This window comes from Medicago sativa, chromosome 7 (assembly GCF_051527215.1).
Source record: "Medicago sativa cultivar Bolivia chromosome 7, Bolivia_mono, whole genome shotgun sequence".
NCBI classification, from domain to species: Eukaryota; Viridiplantae; Streptophyta; class Magnoliopsida; order Fabales; family Fabaceae; genus Medicago; species Medicago sativa.
The window spans coordinates 99,623,375-99,646,053 of NC_140755.1; the positions used below are offsets into that span (position 1 = coordinate 99,623,375).

Here is a 22,679-nt window from a genome sequence, read left to right on the forward strand (position 1 = left end):
GCAAGAACCATAACAACATAAAAGAAAAAGCGCAAGTGGAGTGCAAATAATTACATCAACGTTAAAAAGCTTTTGCCATGACACATGGTGGCGCAAAAACAATGAAATGGTGGAATATAAACTCAATCAGTGGAGAGGAGAGGGTGGTGCGATGTGGTGTGGCGCGGTGGTGCTTGCAGGAGGGCGGTAGTTGTTCTTAGTTCTGAAATTCGTTTTTTTTTTTTGTTAGAGTTGGGAATGAAAGAAAGAAGTGAGGAAGTGAGGGTGGGGATTTGATCTAGAATTTACATTATTATTATTTTAGTTTATAATGTTTTTTAATACATTTGAAATAAAATACATTTAAAATTAAATAATTATGTTCTTTTATATTAATTTTTACTTGCGACGACTTAATTTATCGAACGGATGAACATTTTAATTTCAATTATTTAGCTTTTCAGCTATAAATCACAAGTTATAAGTTATCAACTATCAGCCAACTTATGCGCTATTAGTTAACTTAAGAGAGAGTGTTCATAACTCTCCTCTAACTTATAACTTAATTTTATCAAAAGCAACAACTAGTTTACATTCTTGTTTTATCAAATTGCTCAGTGCCTAGAATTAAGTGGGGTGTCAGAGTTCGAACCCAAACCCACAAATATAGTATGCAATTTCTCTACAACTTAGCTAAGCTCACTGAACCAACTGGTTTCCATTCTATCACTTTACAATTTTGGTTTTTGCCCCCCCTAATTTTCGTTTTGTAATTTTATAAAAAAAATACAGGGATTATGACCACAAAAGAATTTCTCATAACCTACTCTGAGACTCAATGAGTGTAAAATATAAGAAAGTTAGAATAAAAAGGTTTAAATATGTAAAAATAGATGGGGTGAAATACAAAAATGTATATAATAATTTTCTATCATAATAATATTTTGCTTGTGATGTTTTTCTGTGAGATGTTTTCAAAATACAGGGAAATTGAATTAAGCCATAGAATCTTGGCCTTAGCCCAATTACATTTACAGCAAATACATGCAACAGCATAAACAAACAAACGATGAGGTATATGAACAAGATTAAACTGCACGAGTAAGCCAGGAGCAACATAAGCAAGGAATAGTCCTATCTCAGTAGCTATATGTTTCTATGTTTTTAGTTGCTGATAGTTGCCTTGTTAAGTATTAAAACTTTATTATAAAATTTAAATCTAAGTGCTAAATCTTTGATGGGTAAAATAATAATTCACTTACATTTTTTGGAATTTTAAATATTAATTTTGCCTTATGATCCAACTAGAATCAATATATACATCATTGAGTTGATCCTAGTTTGACAATTGTTACCAAAAAAAGAAAAAGAAAACTTCGTTGGATTGAGAACCACGCGTGCCGTGTTCAATACACTTGACATTTTTGACAAACGCACTATAAATATATATATTTTGATGATGAAGCGCATTAGCAGTATAACTGAGTGAACGAATGACAACATACTGGTTGATGATCTTGCTTGGCATTGTCAACAGCTCAGGAGTGGTGCAGTGCAGTGCATGCATGTAATAATCCTTTTTTAAAATTTCTATACATATGAATTGTAACATATATAATCATTATCAGATATAATTCATGATCTGTTCAAATAAAGATATATTCATGATAAAATATTATCGTTTGATTTATATGATCATTTTACTTGCTCAAAAGCACTTCAATGATATAATACATGATCTCTTCTACCTTAAATTTCTTGAAAGAAAACTTTGTCATCCATCATACCCGACTCAAAAGCACTTCAATGATATGATAAATGATCTCTTCTACCTTAAATCTCTTGAGAGAATACTTTATCATCCATTACGGTCATATCCGACTCAAGAGATTAATCTCTGCAGTTGCGCGTAGAGGCATAAGATACCTAATTCATACACGCAACATTATGTTTCATAATCATATGATCATTTACTTAATAACTTTTTTATGAGTTTATGATTTTTATATTAATTCCGTTTTCTATTTTGAGATATAAAATGAAAAAAATGTTAAACAATATTAAAATATTTCACAATATTTTTATATTTTATAACTTTTTAAATACGTACCCATTTTTATGTACTAATTATTGTGAGGAAAATGCTATCTGGTATTTCTTTTGACAAAACAAAAATGCTGATTAGTCTTAACATTTGTTAAGAATACAAATTTAAAACAGGAAATAAATATTTAAACTTTTCAAAATATCAAATAATTTTTGTAAAATGTTTTCAACTTTTATTTTTCAAATTACCTAAATTATCGGGATCTTTATTTTGAAATGAAAGAGGCATCATTATGGACACGTTTTTTCGAGTGGTTTGTTGATCCTTATAATGGAGGATCAAATGTGCATTGTGCTAACGATCAACAATATTGATGGTACTCTTGAAAAAAAAAAAACAATATTGAAGTTATTCGTAAATTTTGTTTTTTGATCGTAGTCCATATTGACACGTACTATTTATGTGTTCAATATGCATGTCGGCATATGCACTAAATCAAGTTGGTAATTTCAGTGCAACTAAAGGTTGCAAACGTGGCTATAAGCTACTCCTAAAAGCATGTAGAAATTCGTCAAACTTTAGTGCTAGTCTCCACATCATCAACATCATGTTTAAAATTTATCCTATAAATAGAAATGTTTTTCAGATAACCAATCCAACTACAATTCTTTTACAAACTATTTTTCCAATTCTTTTACAAACTATTTTTCTCTGTGATACATTATATCGTTAATACTACCACTTCCACAACATTATGTCTAAGCTTTCACGTAATGTTATAATGCACGTTGTTTTATTATCCATAATAATCACTGGGATAGTAGAAGGAAAAAAACTCCAAAATTGTGGCGGTATAGGAAAAGATAAAGGATCACAAGGAAGCGGTGTTGCTGTAGGAGGAGGTGTAGGAGGAGGCACCGGTATTGGAGCTGGTGGAGGTGGTAATGGAGGTGCTGGTGTTGGTATTGGTGGAGGTGGAAATTTAGGAGGAGGTGTAGATGGAGGTTTAGGAGGAGGTGCTGGTGGAGGTGGAAGTGTAGGAGTTGGTGCTGGTGGAGGTTTAGGAGGAGGAGTCGGTGCAGGCGGAGGTGTTGGAGGAGGAGCCGGGGGAGGTTTAGGAGGAGGTGTTGGTGCTGGTGGAGGTGTTGGTGGAGCCGTAGGAGGAGGTGCTGGTGGAGGAGCACGTGGAGGTGTTGGTGCTGGTGGAGGTTTAGGGGGAGGAGTCGGGGCTGGAGGAGGTGTTGGTGCTGGTGCTAGTGGAGGAGCACGTGGAGGTGTAGGAGGAGGTGCACGTGGTGGTGTTGGTGCTGGTGGAGGTTTAGGGGGAGGAGTCGGTGCGGGAGGAGGTGTCGGTGGAGGCGTGGGAGGAGGTGTTGGTGCTGGTGGAGGAGCAAGTGGAGGTGTTGGTGGAGGTTTAGGAGGAGGTGCCGGTGCTGGAGGAGGTGTACGTGGAGGTGTTGGAGGTAATGCCGGTGGAGGTGTTAGTGGAGCCGTAGGAGGAGGTGCTGGTGCTGGTGGAAACGTAGGAGTCGGTGCTGGTGGAGGTTTAGGAGGAGGTGTAGGTGGAGGTGCTGGAGGAGGAGTTGGTGGTGGTGCTGGAGGTACTGCTGGTGGAGGTGCTAGTGCTGGTGCAGGTGGAGGTGGAAACGTAAGAGTCGGTGCTGGTGGAGGGGCTGGAGGAGCCGTAGGAGGAGGTGCCGGTGGAGGTGGAAATGTAGGAGTCGGTGCGGGTGGAGGTGTAGGTGGAGGTGCTGGAGGAGGAGTTGGTGGTGGTGTCGGAGGTAGTGCTGGTGGAGGTTTAGGAGGAGGTGTTGGTGGAGCCGTAGGAGGAGGTGCTGGTGCTGGTGGAAACGTAGGAGTCGGTGCTGGTGGAGCTTTAGGAGGAGGTGTAGGCGGAGGTGCTGGAGGAGGAATTGGTGGTGGTGCTGGAGGTAGTGCCGGTGGAGGTGTTGGTGGAGCCGTAGGAGGAGGTGCTGGTGCTGGTGGAAACGTAGGAGTCGGTGTTGGTGGAGGTTTAGGAGGAGGTGTAGGTGGAGGTGCTGGAGGAGGAGTTGGTGGTGGTGCTGGAGGTAGTGCCGGTGGAGGTGCTAGTGCTGGTGCAGGTGGAGGTGGAAACGTAAGAGTCGGTGCTGGTGGAGGTGCTGGAGGAGCCGTAGGAGGAGGTGCTGGTGCGGGTGGAGGTGTAGGTGGAGGTGCTGGAGGAGCCATAGGAGGAGGTGCTGGTGGAGGTGGAAACGTAGGAGTAGGTGCGGGTGGAGGTGTAGGTGGAGGTGTTGGAGGAGGAGTTGGTGGTGGTGCTGGAGGTAGTGCTGGTGGAGGTTTAGGAGGAGGTGTTGGTGGAGCCGTAGGAGGAGGTGCTGGTGCTGGTGGAGGTGTAAACGTAGGAGTTGGTGTTGGTGGAGGTTTAGGGGGAGGAGTCGGTGCTGGAGGAGGTGCTGGTGGAGCCGTAGGAGGAGGTGCTGGTGCTGGTGGAGGAGCACGTGGAGGTGTTGGTGGAGCCGTTGGAGGAGGTGCTGGTGGAGGTGTTAGTGCTGGTGGAGGTGCTAGAGGAGGTGGTGTTGTTGGTGGAGGAGCAAGTGGAGGAGCTGGTGGAGGTGTAGGTGCTGGTGCTGGAGGAGGTGTTAGTGCTGGTGGAGCGTTAGGAGGAGGAGCTGGTGCTGGAGGAGGTGGTGGTGGAGGTGCTGGAGTTGGAGGAGGAGCTGGTGTTGGTGCAGGAGGAGCTAATGCAGGTGTTGGAGGAGGAGTTGGTGTTGGTGCTGGAGGAGGTGGTGGTGCTGGGGGAGGAGTAGGAGCCGGTGGCGGTGCACAAGTAGGTGTAGGAGCGGGTGGAGGTGGAGGGGCAGGTACTAGTACAAGAAGAAGTGGCCCACAAACTTAAAGTTGGTCTAGGTGGAGAGGTGTTGGTTTCAATTATGTACTAAGCCTCTTTAAAAAAAAATTATGTACTAGAGATGGTAGTACAATTGAATAAGTGATGAAATTGTTGTAGATAAAGCTTGATATTAGCTAATGAAAATAAAAGTGATTTAGCGATATTGTAAGTTGTTGTTGTAGTACAAGTATTAGAGGTAAGAATAAGATGATGGTATATCTTTAACTTCTATAGTTGAAGTCTCTGAATATTGATAGAAACATCACATGCTATTGTAATAGAAACATCATGCTTGATGTAAAACAATATCAATAACTACAAGATGCTACATTAAAGTCGGTTATGCTCTATCATAAGAGAAAAACGTGCATAATTAAACTCAAGCATATTTCGTTCTCGATAATAAGAAGAAAAAAAAATTACCTCACTTTTTTTAAGTTAGTTATTATCATTTATTTTTTCTTTATATAATTAATAATTTTTTCTATATGTTTATAATTAATAAGTTATTTACTCCCACTTAATTTTTTTATTTAGTACTCCATCTGTCTTATTATAATAAGAGATATATTTATCAAACAATTTTTTTTTTCTAAAATAAATGTGTAACACCAAGAAAAAAATTATCCTAGAGTAATAAAGTGTATAAAGAGAATAAAAAATAATTAAGTCTCTCGACTTAGGTAATTAAGTTAGAAATGATTGTGCATAAGTAAATCATAAGTGGTTGTGTGCGCGGTGTAGTCAGAATATGAAGTGGATTTTGTTAACAATACAAATACGAAATAGAGAAAGAGTGAATAACAAAGACGGCGGCTAGGGTTTCATTAGAATAACAATAGTTTCACATTACAAAAAGTTACTAGAGAATATATATATATATATATATATATATATATATATATATATATATATATATATATATATAACCTAATGGACTCTAAATTAACAGGCCCAATAACATAGCCTGACTCTAAACTAATAGACTCGTTATTTTATTATCTAACACCTACCCTCAAACTCATGATGCATCACAAAGAAGCATTGTGAGTTTGTCAAACAAAATACGAAGAAACATATTAAATAATATAAAGTTCTAACACTACCCCTCAAGCTGAATTATCTTCATAGAGAGAGCAGCAAGAACTATCACCATCAACCAATCAAAGAGAGAACCATTCAAACAAAAGAACCGGTAGAGAGAAGCAGTCATACAGAAGAACCAATAGAGGAGTAACCAAAGAATCATCAAAAGTGGGAGAAGTGCAATCAGAAGAATCAAAAGGGGGGAGAAGCGCAATCAATCAGAAGAACCAAAAGGGAGAGAAGTGCAATTCATCAGAATAATCATAAAGGAGGGAGAAGAAACCAAATTGCGAGCACTCGACTCACTAAACAACCAAATGTGAGCACTAGACTCACCAAACAACCAAATTGAATAATCAAAAGGGGGAGAAGAAACCAAATTGTGAGCACTCGACTCACCAAACAACCAAATTTGAGAACTAGACTCACCAAACAACCAAATTGAAGAATCAAAAGGGGGGAGAAGAACCAAATTGTGAGCACTCGACTCACCAAACAACCAAATTGAAGAATCAAAAGGGAGAGAAGAAACCAAATTGTGAACGCACGCTCACCAAACAACCAAATGTGAGAACTCTACTCACCAAACAATCAAATTGAAGAATCAAGAAGGGGGAGAAGAAACCAAAACCAAATGTGAGAACTCTACTCCCAAACAATCAAATTGAAGAATCAAGAAGGGGGAGAAGAAACCATATTGTGAGCACACGCTCACCAAAAAACCAAAGTGTGAGAATTCGACTCACCAAACAAGCAAATTGTGAGCGCTTGACCCACCAAAGAAATAAACCAATTGTGAGCACTATTTTGACTTACCCAACAACCAAACAAATTGAACCAAACGAAACCAAATCAAACTAAAATAAACTAAACTAAATCAAGACAACTTGAAGAACCAAAACGAACAAAGACAAACTGAACTAAAGCAACCAAAGACAAACATAGATGAACAACCAATTAACCAAACACAAACACAAAGAAACACACGAAGACTAAAAGAACAAACAAATCCACAAACAGAGGACTAGACTCAAATAAATAAACCAAAAATAAATGAGACGACCCGAACATAAAACTTAAACAAAAATAACCAAATGGAGCTAAATGGAGAAACAATTAACCAAATACCATTGCACCTGAAAACAAGACACCATTGTACCGGAATGATCACAATCACGAGGAAGAACAAAACAATATCTGAAACCGTAGAAGGACAATAGATATCCAAACAATAAATTCCAGAACCCAGCAAGTTACCAAAACCAATGCAAATTAGTGTTTGGAGAGAACAATGAGCTTTGGGATGACATCATCACACCAATTTGAATCACTTTACTAAACTTTGCAGTTTTTTTTAGGCTTAAATATGCAAACCGTCCCTGTAATTACGCGCGTTTTTGCAAATCGTCCCTGTATCTTTTTTTGTTTCAAAACTCTCCTTGTAAGCTTCTGACGTTTTGCAAATGGTCCTTCCCGTTAACTCCCATTACAAAAACGACGAGGTGGCAGACGGAGACACACGTGGCATAGTGTGACTTGGCAAAATTAGGCTTATGTGTCAAAAGTTGGTGAGTCATCATGTCTTTTGATTTCCCCCCTATTTATTGAACAAATGCCTCTCTTTTTCCATTTCGTCCTTGTGAAATAGGGTTTCAGAGAAGTCAAAAAGGCATGGTGTGAGAAAGGAGACGAAGACGATTTGACGGCAAAGAAGTGTAATCGACGGTTAGCGAAGGTTTTTGAAGGTGATCGACAGTAGAAGAAGCGGTTTTTGGGTTGCATTTGAGGTAGAACATTGTAACCTATCCTCTGTTTTTCTTCTTATCTTTTGTTTGTTGTTTGAATCGAAAAAAATCTGTGAATCTTAGTTTTTAAGGATGTAAAGATGTAAAAGATTAGAATGGTGTCGTTATATGTTGTTTGATGTTGTTTTATACTTGTTTTTGTGTTGTTGTTGCATGTGTTTGAATCGAATACGAACATGAAGGTTTATTAACAAAGTTTATGTTTCTAAAATTTGACAGGGATGAGTGTGTCAGTTATATTTCACCATGGGGGTGAATTTGTTAGGGACTATCTTATGTATTACACTGGGGGTCAAGAACACGTAGTTAATGGGATTGATAGGGATAAGTGGTCCTACTTTGAAGCTACTGGTATACTTAAAGAGTTAGGTTATGATGATCACCTTAAGTATCGTTTATGGTGGTATGTTATTGAAGATGATAAATACAAAAGGGTTGTTGATGATAATGACACTGATGCTGTTGGTGATTATGTTGTTGAGAACAAACGTGTGGCTCATTTGTATGTTGAGCATTCAGTTATAGGGATGGTAGGTTCACATGTGGGGCAGAGTTCTATGGACTTGGACATGTCAGGGGAAGTTGGAGGTCAATCAGGTCATGTAGTTGAAGAAGGCACAATGAATGAAGCTGATGATGTATGTGATGATGAAGAAATGAGTGGTGATGGTTCTGATGACTATATGGAAAGTAGTGAAGATGAAGCTGCTAGAGTAAGAATGGATGATAGTGAGGAGGAAAGAGCTCTAGGTATGGATGATGGGTTTTTAGTTGAAGATGATGAGACTCCTCCTATAGTTGGTAATGCAGTGGTAGATAACATGAAAATGATGAATGTGGTTGGTGGTGAAGCTGGTTCATCCTCTGTTGCTGTAGATGGTTTGGATGTTGGTTATGTTAGTGAAGAGCTAGGTAGCAGTGACCCTGATGTCTCAGATGATGATCAAGGACCAAGATATGAGAAGTTTGTGATGGCAGACTTACACAAGAAATACAAGTTTAAAGTGGGTTTGGAGTTTAAGTCACTAGCTGAATTTAAGGAGGCAATTATTGAGTGGAATGTTTTGAATGGGTATGAGATAAAGTTTCCTAAAAATGATAAAGAAAGAGTAAGGGTAAAGTGCAAGGGTAATTGTGGGTTTTTAGCATTAGTGAGTAAAGTTGGAGACAAACATACTTTTAGGATGAAAAGATGGTATGGTGACCACACGTGTGCCAGGAAAACAGAAAATAGATCTGCAAGTTCTAAGTGGGTTTCTAAGGCTGTGTTTGCTAAGATGTCAACATCTGACAAAGATCTGAGTCTCCAAAGTATAGTTACTGATATGAGAAGTACACATGCAGTTGGTATAACAATGAGCAGAGCATGGAGGGCCAAAAAAATTGCGAAGGAGAAGCTTGAGGGAGATGCTGCAAAACAATACAATCTATTGTGGAGGTACTCAGCTGAATTGAGGAGGGTGAATGGTGGTAACAACTGCAAAATCAATGTTGAAAGGATAGGTCCACAACTACAACCTAGGTTTTCTTCTTTTTATTTCTGTTTAGATGGAATCAAGAGAGGGTTTTCTGCTTGTAGGCCCTTTATAGGAGTTGATGGGTGCCATCTTAAGACCAATTATGGGGGTACTCTTTTAATTGCTGTTGGCAGGGACCCAAACGACCAGTATTTCCCATTAGCTTTTGGTGTATGTGAAACTGAGACAAAAGAGTCATGGAGGTGGTTTCTAACATTGTTGTTGGATGATATTGGACAAGACAAAAGATGGGTCTTCATTTCTGACCAGCAAAAGGTAAAAAAAAAACTTATTGCTGTGACTAATTTCTCTGATTATTATATCTCTGATTATTATATAAGTTAAATAAACTTATTTTTGCTAATGTACAGGGTCTAATTTCTGTGTTTGAGGAGATGTTTGAGAGTGTGGAGCATAGGTTATGCTTGAGGCATCTGTATGCCAATTTCAAAAAGAAATTTGGAGGAGGAACACTCATTAGGGACCTCATGATGGGTGCTGCAAAGGCCACATACATCCAAGAATGGGAGGCTAAAATGAAAGAATTGAAAGCTATCAAGGAACCTGCTTGGGAGTGGCTGATGAAAATCCCAACCAAATCATGGTGTAAGCATGCCTTTTCCTTTTACCCTAAATGTGATGTTCTTATGAACAACATTTCTGAAGCTTTTAATAGCACTATATTGGTGGCTAGAGACAAACCTGTTTTAACAATGTGTGAGTGGATAAGAAGTTATCTTATGAATAGGAATGCTACTTTAAGACAGAAAGTAGATAGGTGGAATCAAAGGATAATGCCTAAACCTAGATATAGGTTAGATAAAGAGGTTGAGATGAGTGGTAATTGGACTCCAATTTGGTCTAAGAATGAGATATGGCAGGTGGTACATATCCATAGCAAACATAGTTTTATTGTTGATGTTTCAAAGAGGAGTTGTACATGCAATTTTTGGGAGCTTGTTGGCATCCCTTGTAGGCATGCAGTAGCTGCCTTAGGATATAGACAACAAACTCCTGAGGACTTTGTTGATGACTGCTACTCAAAGGCAAGGTATATAGATTGTTATGATAACAATGTCAGTCCAATCAATGGTGAAGACATGTGGCCAGAAGTTGATGTTGAAGAGATGTTGCCTCCAGCTTACAAGAGGGGTCCTGGTAGGCCCAAAAAACTAAGGAGAAGAGAACCTGATGAGGATCCTAACAAGGGAAGGACTGCTACAACATATAGGTGCACTAAGTGTAACAAACATGGTCACAATACAAGGAGTTGTATAAGTCAAGTGATTGATCCTGAAGCACAAAAAAGAAAGGTAAAACAACACCCCTAAATTAGATTTTGATTTTTTTTTTTTATGTTTTTTATGTGATTGAAAGGGTCTAATTTTTTATGTTTATTTTGATTTTGCAGAGAAAGCCTAAAAGGACTAACCCTCAGACAAACACTCAAACTTCTGAGCCAATGACTAACCCTCAGACAAACACTCAACCATCCAAATACACTAGGCCCCTAAAAAATTCTCATCTTACAAAAAAGTCTCAACATTCCATAAAGACTCAACCTGCTAAAAAAACTCCACCTGCTAAAAGAACACAGCCTGCAAAGACTCAACCAAATGGAAGTTCAGTTATTCTTCCTGACATAGACCCTGAATTTGAGGCACTTGCTGCAGACCTTGCATCTGCATTTGAGGCTACTCAAGGCCAACCAAATGTCAACTCTGTTATGAATTCCATCCCATCTGCTGCAACTAAACCAGTTAAGTATTTCATGGTGTTTGTTATATTTCAGTTTTGTTTAGTGTTTATTTAAGACCAAAAAGTTTTCATATGTTTAAATTTTCATTTTGTAGATGAGAAAGAATCATCAAAGTCCAAAGAAAGTTGTAAATGTGAAAAATCTCAGGAGAAGTAATAGATGTAGAAAACTCAGATGTGTTCAACTAAAGGGTCCTGGAAGTGCAGTTGATGAACCATTGGTCATTGAAGATGCACTTGAGTCAGGCCCATCAAAGAGGCCTAGAAGAGATTTTCAATTTGCTACTTCCACTAAAACTACAAACAATGTAAGTGTAAACATCTTCAATTGGTATTAGGATTGCCCTGAATTTGATATTAGGATTGAATTTCTTCTTGATATTGACTCTGACTGCTGCAAATTCAATTGATCATATTCAGGCAACTCAGAGCACAAATGATGACACAACTGATGTTATTACTGGTTTGGTGAAATGTCAAAAGAATATTGCAAAAGTGCAAGGCAAGAAGGTCATGACTGTTGGGGGTCCATCAGAGACTCAAGCTGAAGCAATGTTGAGAGACCTGAAGATGCTTCCACCAGAGGAACTAGAGAAGGTTACAAGGGAGTTGGTCACAGGTCTGGTGCATTGGAATGAGAATATTCAGGAGAAAAACCAAGCAAAAGGAACTGCTGGGGAGGACACAAGTTTTACAGACTAGATGAAGAAACTGTTTAATGTTTAAGTTTTACTTTTTGGCTATGAACCTGTTAGTTGCACTAGTATGCTTATGTTGAAACTGTAATTTGGTTAGCACCTTTTTGGATGTTTTGGTGCTATTAGACCTATTCTGTTATGTCTTGGTACATTATGATGTTGGTAATGACCTGTAGTTGTCTTACCATTTTGGTACATTATGGTGTTTGTAATGACCATTTTGGTGTTATGTCTTGATACATTGTGGTGTTAGTAATGACCATTTTGGTGCATTTTGCTATGAAACAAGACAATTATTATTACAACTTTGCTTACTATAATCATATTACTTTAACAATGTCATAAACTTCATTTCATTGATTCAAGAAACACAACTTCTTTTCATTGACAAACAAACAAACTTCAGATACACAACTTTGCTTACTATTATGACAAACAAACTTCATTTCATTGATTCAAGAAACACAACTTCTTTTCATTACAATCAACAATGTCATAAACTTCATAACATTGATTTAACATGTGAACCGAGTCATTACACTACATCTTCAGATATCAGATGAACATTGCCCAAGATACAACCAACAGAACCATTAACAAATTTGCCTTCTTTCTTGAGTATTGGAGCTTCTTCTTCAACTTCTCATTTTTGTTTATTCCGAATTCCTTCATTATTCCAGTAATGTCTTTCAGCATCTCTTCACAGTTGCAATCACATGGAAGCTTTGTGACATTCGAAGGTGATGCTTCAGCTCTTCTTACTACTTCTGGACGAACATATGGAGGATGTCCCTCAATTTCATCATCCCATATGAACAACTTGCAACTATTAGGACCCTAAAAACAAAATCAACCATATAAATCTTTCAATTACATTAAAGTGTGCGAAAATACCCAACAAACAAAGTATTAAACAAAATAACTCACCAAAAATGTTGGGCATTTCCAGTATCTCCTTTTAGGGTTGTCAATTGAATTTGAGATAAACATCTTCATTGCTTTGTTGCACCCACAAATAGGCAAATCAATTGAAGATGAATTGGTAATGGAATGAGAAGACATTGGGTGAGATGAATTTTTTTGCAGAAAGACGAAGAAGGTAGTGGGTGAGAGATGCAGAACAAATGAACAGAGGGATGAAGAAGATGAAAACTCCAGTTTTTAAATTTGAAATTTGATATTTACGAGTTTTTAATTTCATCCCTTTGCACTTTTACGTTTTTGCTTTCGGTCCCTCAATTTAGCCACTACCCAACTCTTTTGACACATAACCCTAATTTTGCCAAGTCACACTATGCCACGTGTGTCTCCGTCTGCCACCTCGCCGTTTTTGTAACGGGAGTTAACGGGAAGGACCATTTGCAAAACGTCAGAAGCTTACAAGGAGAGTTTTGAAACAAAAAAAGATACAGGGACGATTTTCAAAAACGCGCGTAATTACAAGGACGGTTTGCATATTTAAGCCTTTTTTTTAATTTATCAAATCCAACCTTTCAATGGCCGTGACCACCCAATCAAACCATGATTTTTTTTAACAATATATACTATTATTCAAGCAACAAAGAACGACACATATACGAATATAGAAATTTGACCAATACCCACAAAACACAAAAACTTGACCAATACCGAAGCTGTGATTTTTTACTTCGGACACACAAAACACACAATAGCCACAAAGCACAAAACACAAAACTTAACCAATATCGAAACTGTGATTTTTACTTAGGACACACAAAACACAGTAGTCACAAAGACACTTCCCACCTCAAAACTTGACCAACAAAAAATTCGAAAAGATTAACACTATAAATTAAACCAAATCAATCACACAACATTCTCAAACTTTTGAGAATTCGACAGCGGAAGCAACAAGTTGTTCAAGGCGGATCAAACCATGCTCTTGATATCATGTTAACAATACAAATACGAAATAGAGAAAGAGTGAATAACAAAGACGACGGCTAGGGTTTCATTAGAATAACAATAGTTTCACATTACAAAAAGTTACTAGAGAATATATATATATATATATATATATATATATATATATATATATATATATATATATATATATATATGGGGTTTGCTAGGATACACCCACTAGTTTTTATTAAGGTGTGTTTTAGCAAATATATAACTAAAAAGTTGTTAAATACACCTTAAGGTGAATGTTGCTAAAACACACATTCTTAAAAAATAAGTGGGTGTACGTTAGCAACTCCTATAGGCATTTTCTAGAATACACCCACTTATTTTTTAGAAGGTGTGTTTTAGCAAGCTATAACTAAAAAATAGTTAAATGCATCTTAAGGTGTAGCTTGCTAAAACACTCCCACATAAAAAATAGTGGGTGTGTTCTAGCAAACCCTTGTGTGTGTGTGTGTGTGTGTGTGTGTGTATATATATATATATATATATATATATATATATATATATATATATATATATATATATATATATATATATCCTAATGGACTCTAAATTAACAGGCCCAATAACATAGCCCGACTCTAAACTAATAGACTCGATATTTTATTATCTAACCGATTTAATAAATGAATATAAAGCATAAAAATAAAACAGAAAAAGAGAAGTTGAGAAGAAAAGAAAAGGGAACATGAAGAAGAGAGAACTTTAATGATTTACACCCCTTCAAAACCTTTCTTGGATGTGCTAAGGAAAGTTATTCTTTTTTGCATACATAATCTGTTATGCGTTGTGTTATCTACTGCGAAGAATTTCAATTTTAAGATATTATGTGGAGATGAGGACTTATGTGCCAATAGTCACCCCTAAAATTTTATTGTGACGTGATATTATTCTCTTCTACTTTGCATGAGTTTTATTTTGAATGATAATATATGAATTTGCGGAAAATGATTTTATCCTTTAGGATTTAGGATTTGGGTAAGTTGATGGAGTTTATATGTGATAGAGTTGATTATGGTAGAAAGAAAAATTAAGATATTTGAAATCTGAGAGAAACTGAAATATTTTTCTACGAAAAAGGATTCTGACGTAGCTGGATTAAAATGGTGTACTAGGAGCTGGATGTCATTTTTGAGTGAAATCAATTAGATTTAAAAGCTAATTTATACTACTTCGTTTCCATAAAGTTTTATAGTTTTATATTAATCGTACAAGCTTTTGTGATACATTGATGCATGTTTTGCTTCACAAATTACTCTGAACCAATCAAGCATCAGCTAGGAATAACTATATCTTGATTATATTATTATTATTTTTACGATAACTATATCTTGAATTGATCTAGGAAACTCATTATGTAGTGAAACTAGTTGTGTTGGAAACTCATTATGTAGTATATATATCAGTATCGTAATCTTAAATTTTATAATTTTATCATGATTGCAAATGTTCGAGTAATTTCTTGAAGACAATTGCTTCGTCATAGGGGCATAATATAAAATAGTCACTTTAGGAGACCATAACTCTACCCATATGAAGAAGACTCTCCTACAAACTTTTATAGTCCATTTTTACAAGACCGTCTTCAAATTATAAGATCCGTTGATTATTTTTCTACAAAAATACGTCTACTTAAACGGTTAATTAAAAAAATTAAATATATCTCTCATAATACTTCAAAATTAACTTTGGAAAAAAATTGCACATATTTATAGATTTAATGTAAAAATTAAGTGTTTTTCATCCTTGTGTTTTGGTCAATTAAGTTATCCTCCAGAAGGATGAATATAATATGTTTATTACGACAAAACTTAGTTTGCACAATCATAAAAGTGAGCTCAAATGATTAATGAGCTACACGAAATACAAATCGTTTGAAAAAATTCGAGTTTGATTCTTAGGTGGACCAAATTTTTATCATGGTTATTTTGGCCGATTGATCTTCCAATATGCTAGTTTCAACGATTCTCGTTTTTTACATTTCTTCCTAGCTGCCAGGTATCTCGTTATTTGAGAGAATTGTTGGAAGAACTCAATTTCAAGTGTTAATATTTTTTTAATACAGAAAAAAACAGTCCACGCTATTAAAAGTATGATTTACGACTCAAGTATGAATTACTCAAATATTATGCATGTCCTTAAATATACCAATATTAATAGGCTTTTACCCCCTGCCATTTGGACGATTTTTGGTATACCCCCTATAAAAAAAACTTGGAGATTCCCCCCTGTCATTAGAAGATTCTTTGGTTTACCCCTCTAAAGCCATCTGACTGGATAAATTTGCTTAGGTGGCGCGCTGACTGGGTATTTATTTATTTTTTGATTATTTTTAATTTCCAAGTGGCATAATTTAAAAAAAATAAAAAAATAAAAATTTAAGAAACAAAAAATATTTTTTATAAACCCAAAAAATCTTTTTATTTTGAAAAAAATGTGAACTTTTTTTAATTTCGATTTTTTTCTATTTTTTGTTTTTTTTATTTTGATGATTAAATTCCAGAACTTTTAAATCTCTTCTTAATTTAAAAAAGAATCCGATTTTTTTTTCTAATTTAATAAATGTCCAGAAAAAATCTAAATGTTTTTCTAATTTTTTAAATTTTTGACAATTTTTTTTTCTATTTTTATTTATTCCATTTAAAAATAAAAAATAAAAATAAATCAACTCCCTCTTCTTCTCTTCATCGTAACCTTCTTTTCCTCCTTCCTTTACTCTTCATCCTTCAACAACTTCCCTCTTCTTATTTCTTCTTCAACCCAACTCCTCTCTCTCTCCCTCTTCTCCAACACAACATCAACAACACACAACAACACACCAATCCACAACAACAACACATCACAACAACATGGCACCAACACAACAACCCACAACAACAACAACAACAACACATCTCATCATCTTCCCACACAAATACAAGTTCATAATCACCTTCCCAACACAAGCTCTCTCTCTCTCTCTCTCCGAATTTTTGCTATACTTTTCATGGGTTTTAATGGATTCAATTTTTTTGCAAGTTCAGGAACACAAGCGCACAAGAAAAGGATTCAGATTCGGATTTTTTTTCTATGTTTCTGGGTTTGATTCGGATTTGGAATCGGATTTTGTGTGTTGTTGTTGTTGATTGGGTCCGATTCAAGACCGAATCCGGTGGTGGTTTGTGGTGTTGGCAGTGGTGGTTTCTGGAAAAGAAGGAGGAAGGAGGAAGAGAGAAGAGAAGAAAAAGGGTGTTCTGAAAAAGAGAAAATTGCAGAGAAGGAAGAGGTGGAGAAGAATGGATATTGAATTTTGGAATGTGTGTGAAGAATGGGTATATTGGTTTGATTTTATTTTATTATTGTGAGAACAAATGGAAGGGAAATTAGAGGTATGTTTAAAGGCACTGATGGTTTTTATGGGAAGATAGTGGTGATGGTGATGAAGAACAAAGTAAGGAGATGGTGGAGAAAGAGATGGAAGTGAGGGAGATGATGGTGGCGTGAAGGGAGAAAGATGGAAGGGAAATTAATTGGGTTTTTGTTTTAAAAAAAAAAAAAACATGTTAATCCAAGTGGACTTTTTAAAATATCAAAACTATTTTTTTTAAAAAAATTATTATTTGTGCCAGGTGGAAATTAAAAAAAATAATAAATAAAAATAATACCTAGTCAGCACGCCACGTCACCATTTTTATCCAGTCAGATGCTGACTGTTGGCTTTGGGGAGTAAACCAAAGGAATCTTTAAATTACAAGTGGGAATCTACAAGTTTCATTTTTTACGGGGGGTAAACCAAAAGTCGCCCAAATGGCAGGAGGGTAAAAGCCTATTAACTCAACATATTATTACCGTTTTAGTTTTTGTGCTGCATTGGAATAGTGTGCTAGCTGTGGATGACACTAAGGATAGCATTATGATTTATGGAAGTAATAACATGTTCTTATAAGGAAACTGGAAAGATATTAGAAAAACGGGGTCGTAACGAGTTCTTATTTAAAAATAGGGTAGTGTTAACTTGTGCCTTTAGGGTACATGTTAAGAAACTTAAAGGAAGAAACTTTCTCTAAAATTTTGTGCATTTAAATGATTAAAAATTTAAATATTAAATGTAATACACACATTCCAATAAATTTTTTCTATATTTGAATCATTATTTCCCTTAAAAATATATACCATTGAAGTAAATTATGATCTATGTTTATAATTTTGAGTTGGCAGACTTTAACACTATCAAGAGCATTTAATTTCTCAAGACAGAAGCAGATAGCAACCTCTAATTTCTAAATGCCCATGACAGAAGCATAATGCTTAACCACCATGGGTTGAAGCTAACATCAAAGCCATAAGATGGCATCCTAAGGATGCTATTCATCATCAATATAACAAAAGAACATATTGTCATATGATGATACTCCAAGTGTATATATCTATTTTTCCTTGAAAATTCTTATGACTTAAACAAAAAAATAAATTCCAACAAATATTGGAACAAAACTGTAGTTTCTCTTAATTCAAGTTGCTTGTATCCAAACAGTCATATAATAAAACCATCCGAAAATGATAAAAAAATAATAATAATGAAGGAAAAAGATAACAAATGAATGCATAAAAGCCCTAAACAAAAAACAAAGCAAAAATCAAAAGTTGCAAATAGACTTAAGAGATCTCTCCACTATATAGATTCATTTTTGGGCACCAACTGTGTTCTTAACAGCATCAGCAGCCTCTTGTGCCTTAGCCTTCATTTGTTGACCAGCCTACAACAACAAAAAAGTTTCACCAATCAGCAAAATTGCTAATTTAAAATTTATCATTCACATATTTTAATTACTACTCTAAATTTTTTTTATAAAAAAGTTTCAGGAATCGATATCATGTAACTCGCCAACCCTTATATTCCTTCCGAAATTGATTGATGATATGTGCAGCACCGACACTTTAAATTAAAGGTGAGTTTGGTGTCGACACATATCTCAGTGTCCAACACTAGCGCATGTATACATTCAATCACTTCAATTTTTTCAAATTGTTATTGGTGTCAGTATGTCGTTTATGTCATGATTCATGTCTAACCTCTTGGCAAGATTCTTTGGCTGATTGAGCAGTATTGCTTCCTTTGTCCATCATGTTGCTTTCCTTCTCCTAAATCATCAATAACATTATGTCAAATTATCATGCTACAATAATTTTGAATATGTTTACAAAAATTAAAAGGGCATTCAAATATGCGATACATGTTGGACTAAAAACCCACCTGAGCCTGTCCAACTGCATGGCCAGCTTGATTGCTTATATTCTGTGATTGATCCATGTTTGATTTCTCTTTTAGGATCTTGAAAAATAAAAGGGTAACTTAAAAAGTGCCACTTTGCTTGGTGAATGTAATTTATGATTGTGTGGTGCACGTGTATATATAGTTTTTCTGATTTATGACCTAAGTGACACATGTAATTATTTGCATCATTTATTTGAGATGCTTTAGTTGGGGCTTAAGACCAGGAAATTTTGCACATCTTTGTTTGTGAAATTGACTGTCATTAAACCACAGCTTGTTAGAAGGCTAAAACTTAGACTAGTTGCAGTAAAATTGTCCTACTAAAAATAGAAAGTACCTTATTATCCAATCCTCCATGGTGTAAAAAAAGAAAAGAAAAAAGTACCAAATGAACTATAACATAAAATTCATTCTGCATATGTGATCCGTTAGTAAGGATTCAACTTAGATTTCAGAATGATCCGAGTTCGAATCTCACTGCCAACGTGAATTTTTTTGGTGAGTAACCTCTAAGTACATTTGTCAACTCTCTCTAAGCCTTGAAGTTTTGTTAACTATGACAAGCTCTAAAACCCAACTCGCCTAAACTTTAGATATAATAATGAGTTTTATTTTGTCATTTTCTCAGTACTCATGATGTATGAATGCATGTAATGAAGATGAAGATTTTGAATACAGTTTCAGCTTGATTTGAACCAGACAGATTTTCTTCCTATAGAAAAGTCATGATTTGAATCTCTAACCACTTCTTCAAGATATTTAAAATTAAATCTTTTACCACTTAGACGAGCCACTGATTTTGGTATCAAGGGCCTCCGTTTTATTATGGATTTTATGCTTGAGCCTCTTGTTACATCTAAAGGGGTTCTACATGGCGCATTTGTAACATGCTGGCTGGAAACATGAATCAATTATGCTGCATAATCCATGATTAACCTACGTCAAAAAAAAACTTCTGGGACACAAACTTGGTTCTCCTCTTCCAACTAAATTCTCTTCACACAAGTGGCAAGGGTTGAACCATAAGTCAAATACACATTCCTGGGAAGTCATCCAACCTCTATTCCTAGGAAGTCATACGACCAAGTATTGGTGATGATTATTCTCAATAATCTTTCTCTAACGATTCTTAAGAATTGGATTCACATTCACATAATTTTAGTCCCAGAAAAACAAGTATACCAAAACATAGCATATTACCGTCTACGGTAAGACACTTAAGACATAAATTTCAATTGGCTCTACCAACAGGTTGAATGTGCATAAGCACAGAAAATCAATTGACAAAACAGTAGAAAAGATATGATACTGTGATAAAGTGATAGCGATGACCACCAACCGGCATATTTTCTAGTAACTGTGCAAATCATTTTTCAGAACTTTTAACACAATTGAGTCGATCAGTTTATTGTGCAAGGAGAAAAAAGAAACCACGATAGCTGTTATATGTGAGTCAAAACTTGGAATCATTTGGATAAAAACGAATTAGTAGTAATCAACTCATTCAGAAATCCAACCATTTCTGATAATAGACACTCATTCGCTCACAAGAAAAACATGAAAAGGAAGTAAAGTAGCCAGATTTCTTTTCCCCTTTAAATCCACCCTTGCTTTTGCATATGTAATGTAACAAGTTTTTCCGACAGGAATAGATGCAAAATCCCCATATCCAGTACTTGTCATCTGCATGATCTCATCATCTAAAACCAAAGTTTGCAAAATTTCTTCTATTTGTTTTCGTGTGACTTCAGTATTGAAGATTCCGCTCTTTTTAATCCACTCCAAACATCCATCACACGTGGAAACTTTCTGCATGAAAATGCATTTCAAGCACACATTCTTTAGAGCATCTATAAAAACCATATCAAGTTTCCCATCACTATAAAAATGCACACATTCTTTATACATTTGTTTTGAATGTTAGGAACTTCTTTACCATGCTATACTTTTCAACAAGTGCCCACAGGGATTTATTCAACACAGTAGTAGGAAGGTTTGTTACTCTATTCATGTCTCTTTTCGAGATCCCTCTGTTTTCCCTGCTACATATGAAGTTATAGAGTATATGTTCTTCATTCGTCAGCGACTTAGACACTTTTTTGTTGTTTCCATTGAGGGAAAGCTGATTCTTGCAAACGTTTCATTCCTTTCAAGAAAAAATTGTCAAGCAGGGTAATTAACTAACTCATTCAAATCGTTAATTGAAGATGGAGAATACTTTACATGTTTACACTTTCAAGTAAATAATACTTTCCTGAAGATGAAATTATAAATTAAAATGTTGAGTGAATCGTAATAGAGAATCTTTAAACCCTATCCATCGAACAAACCAAATAGGCACTATGACAAGTCAATATGCACAGTGCAGACAAAATGATCATTATTTTAAGGCATCTATGACAACTCCAAACACCTAAGAAGCAGCAGAAACCAAAATACATAAGAGATAAAGTGACTAGAAACCTATGAATAATAGCGCCATTAATCATGATGAAAAAATAACTAAAAAAATTGCCCATAAGAGATAAATTATTAACATTTAGGATACACATAAAAGATAACTAGGGATATGCAGCGTTAAACCCAAACCAAAACTATTAACAAGCACAAAGTCGGCATCTGATGAAAAAAAGCAACAAGAATATGTTTCATTGATGCAGCATAACGAGCAAACCTTTTGGCTGTGTATCAGCAGGGTTAGTATTAGAGGTTGGACCAACACACATGGATCTTGTTTAACAGAGAACCCCTTTCAATTTACAAACAACTCTCATCTACAAACCTAAGAAAATTGTAACCCTTTCTCGAACTGATGAAGATCGATAGCATCATATTGATAAAAACACACTGAATTAGTCATCAAGCAGGGTTTTGCAAGTTGTTGCCATCAAGCATTTGATAAAGAGTAACACCTCTAGTTCTGATTCTTTCACTTGAGAACTTGCTGATCTTTCTAGGCTTCTTCATCCAAACCTTGTTTGCTTATTTGGTTGTTGCATGGAAGATGGCGAGAGATATCTAGTCTACGAGTTCTGTGCCAATGGAAATCTTGCTCAACATCTCGAGTAATGTTCTGATCTACTCTTCACTAGTCTTGATCAACCATCCACTATATTCCAATGTTAATGTAAATGATGATTATGAGACATCCATTTGACAGGGGAAGCAAGAGTGAAGATTTTGAGAGAATGTTCATTTGCGCTTAAGTATCTACATCATCTTATAAACGGTTGTGTTGTCCATAGAGATATCAAGGCAATCTTGATTGGATTCTGCACTTAATTGGGAATGATTAGATAATGTTTTCTTAATATCTGATACTGATTTTAATGTTTAGCTTACAAACATTTTTTTGACGGAGAAATACTTAGCCAAACTGTCGGATTTTGGTTTATCAAGGATGAAGGAAATGGAAGAGAGCAAGGTTTTTACTGATGTTAGAGGACATGGATCCAGAGTAATGCCAAGCTAACATGTGCTAGTGATGTGTATATATATATTTCAGGATGAACAACTTTAGGAACATAAATGACTCAATGATCATTACAGTACGACTTTAAGTTTATTCATATCGTTTCATACTAATAAACCTTCCCAAACCTATGATCAGTTTAGTTTTAGTTTGAAAAATAAACACATGTATTAATAATAAAAGCATTTTTTACACTTTTTATTAATATAAAAATAAAAAAATTATCCTTAAAAAAATTATTATATTACTAAAATTCTAG

The 22,679-nt window shown here is 35.7% G+C and overlaps 3 protein-coding genes and 1 pseudogene across 3 annotated transcripts; 2 read left to right on the forward strand and 2 right to left on the reverse strand.

Annotated features, from left to right (window-relative positions):
- The first annotated feature begins 2,174 nt into the window (after positions 1–2,174).
- Positions 2,175–5,233, forward strand: LOC146911129 (uncharacterized). The gene is made up of 2 exons (XM_085730831.1): positions 2,175–3,324; positions 3,397–5,233. The coding sequence occupies exons 1-2, from the start codon at positions 2,781–2,783 to the stop codon at positions 4,902–4,904; spliced, it is 2,052 nt and encodes a 683-aa protein (XP_085586957.1). The 5' UTR covers positions 2,175–2,780; the 3' UTR covers positions 4,905–5,233.
- A 3,044-nt stretch (positions 5,234–8,277) lies between these two features.
- On the forward strand, positions 8,278–12,003 carry LOC146911130 (uncharacterized). The gene is made up of 5 exons (XM_085729497.1): positions 8,278–9,582; positions 9,678–10,619; positions 10,718–11,065; positions 11,160–11,372; positions 11,485–12,003. The coding sequence occupies exons 1-5, from the start codon at positions 8,317–8,319 to the stop codon at positions 11,764–11,766; spliced, it is 3,051 nt and encodes a 1,016-aa protein (XP_085585623.1). The 5' UTR covers positions 8,278–8,316; the 3' UTR covers positions 11,767–12,003.
- Positions 12,004–18,156: 6,153 nt separating this feature from the next.
- Positions 18,157–20,233, reverse strand: LOC146911131 (uncharacterized). Its single transcript, XM_085727533.1, has 3 exons — positions 18,928–20,233; positions 18,747–18,815; positions 18,157–18,430 (listed from the first exon to the last, which is right to left on the reverse strand). The coding sequence occupies exons 1-3, from the start codon at positions 18,982–18,984 to the stop codon at positions 18,356–18,358; spliced, it is 201 nt and encodes a 66-aa protein (XP_085583659.1). The 5' UTR covers positions 18,985–20,233; the 3' UTR covers positions 18,157–18,355.
- Positions 20,234–20,452: 219 nt separating this feature from the next.
- Positions 20,453–20,959, reverse strand: LOC146911132 (uncharacterized; annotated as a pseudogene).
- Between the last annotated feature and the right edge of the window lie 1,720 nt (positions 20,960–22,679).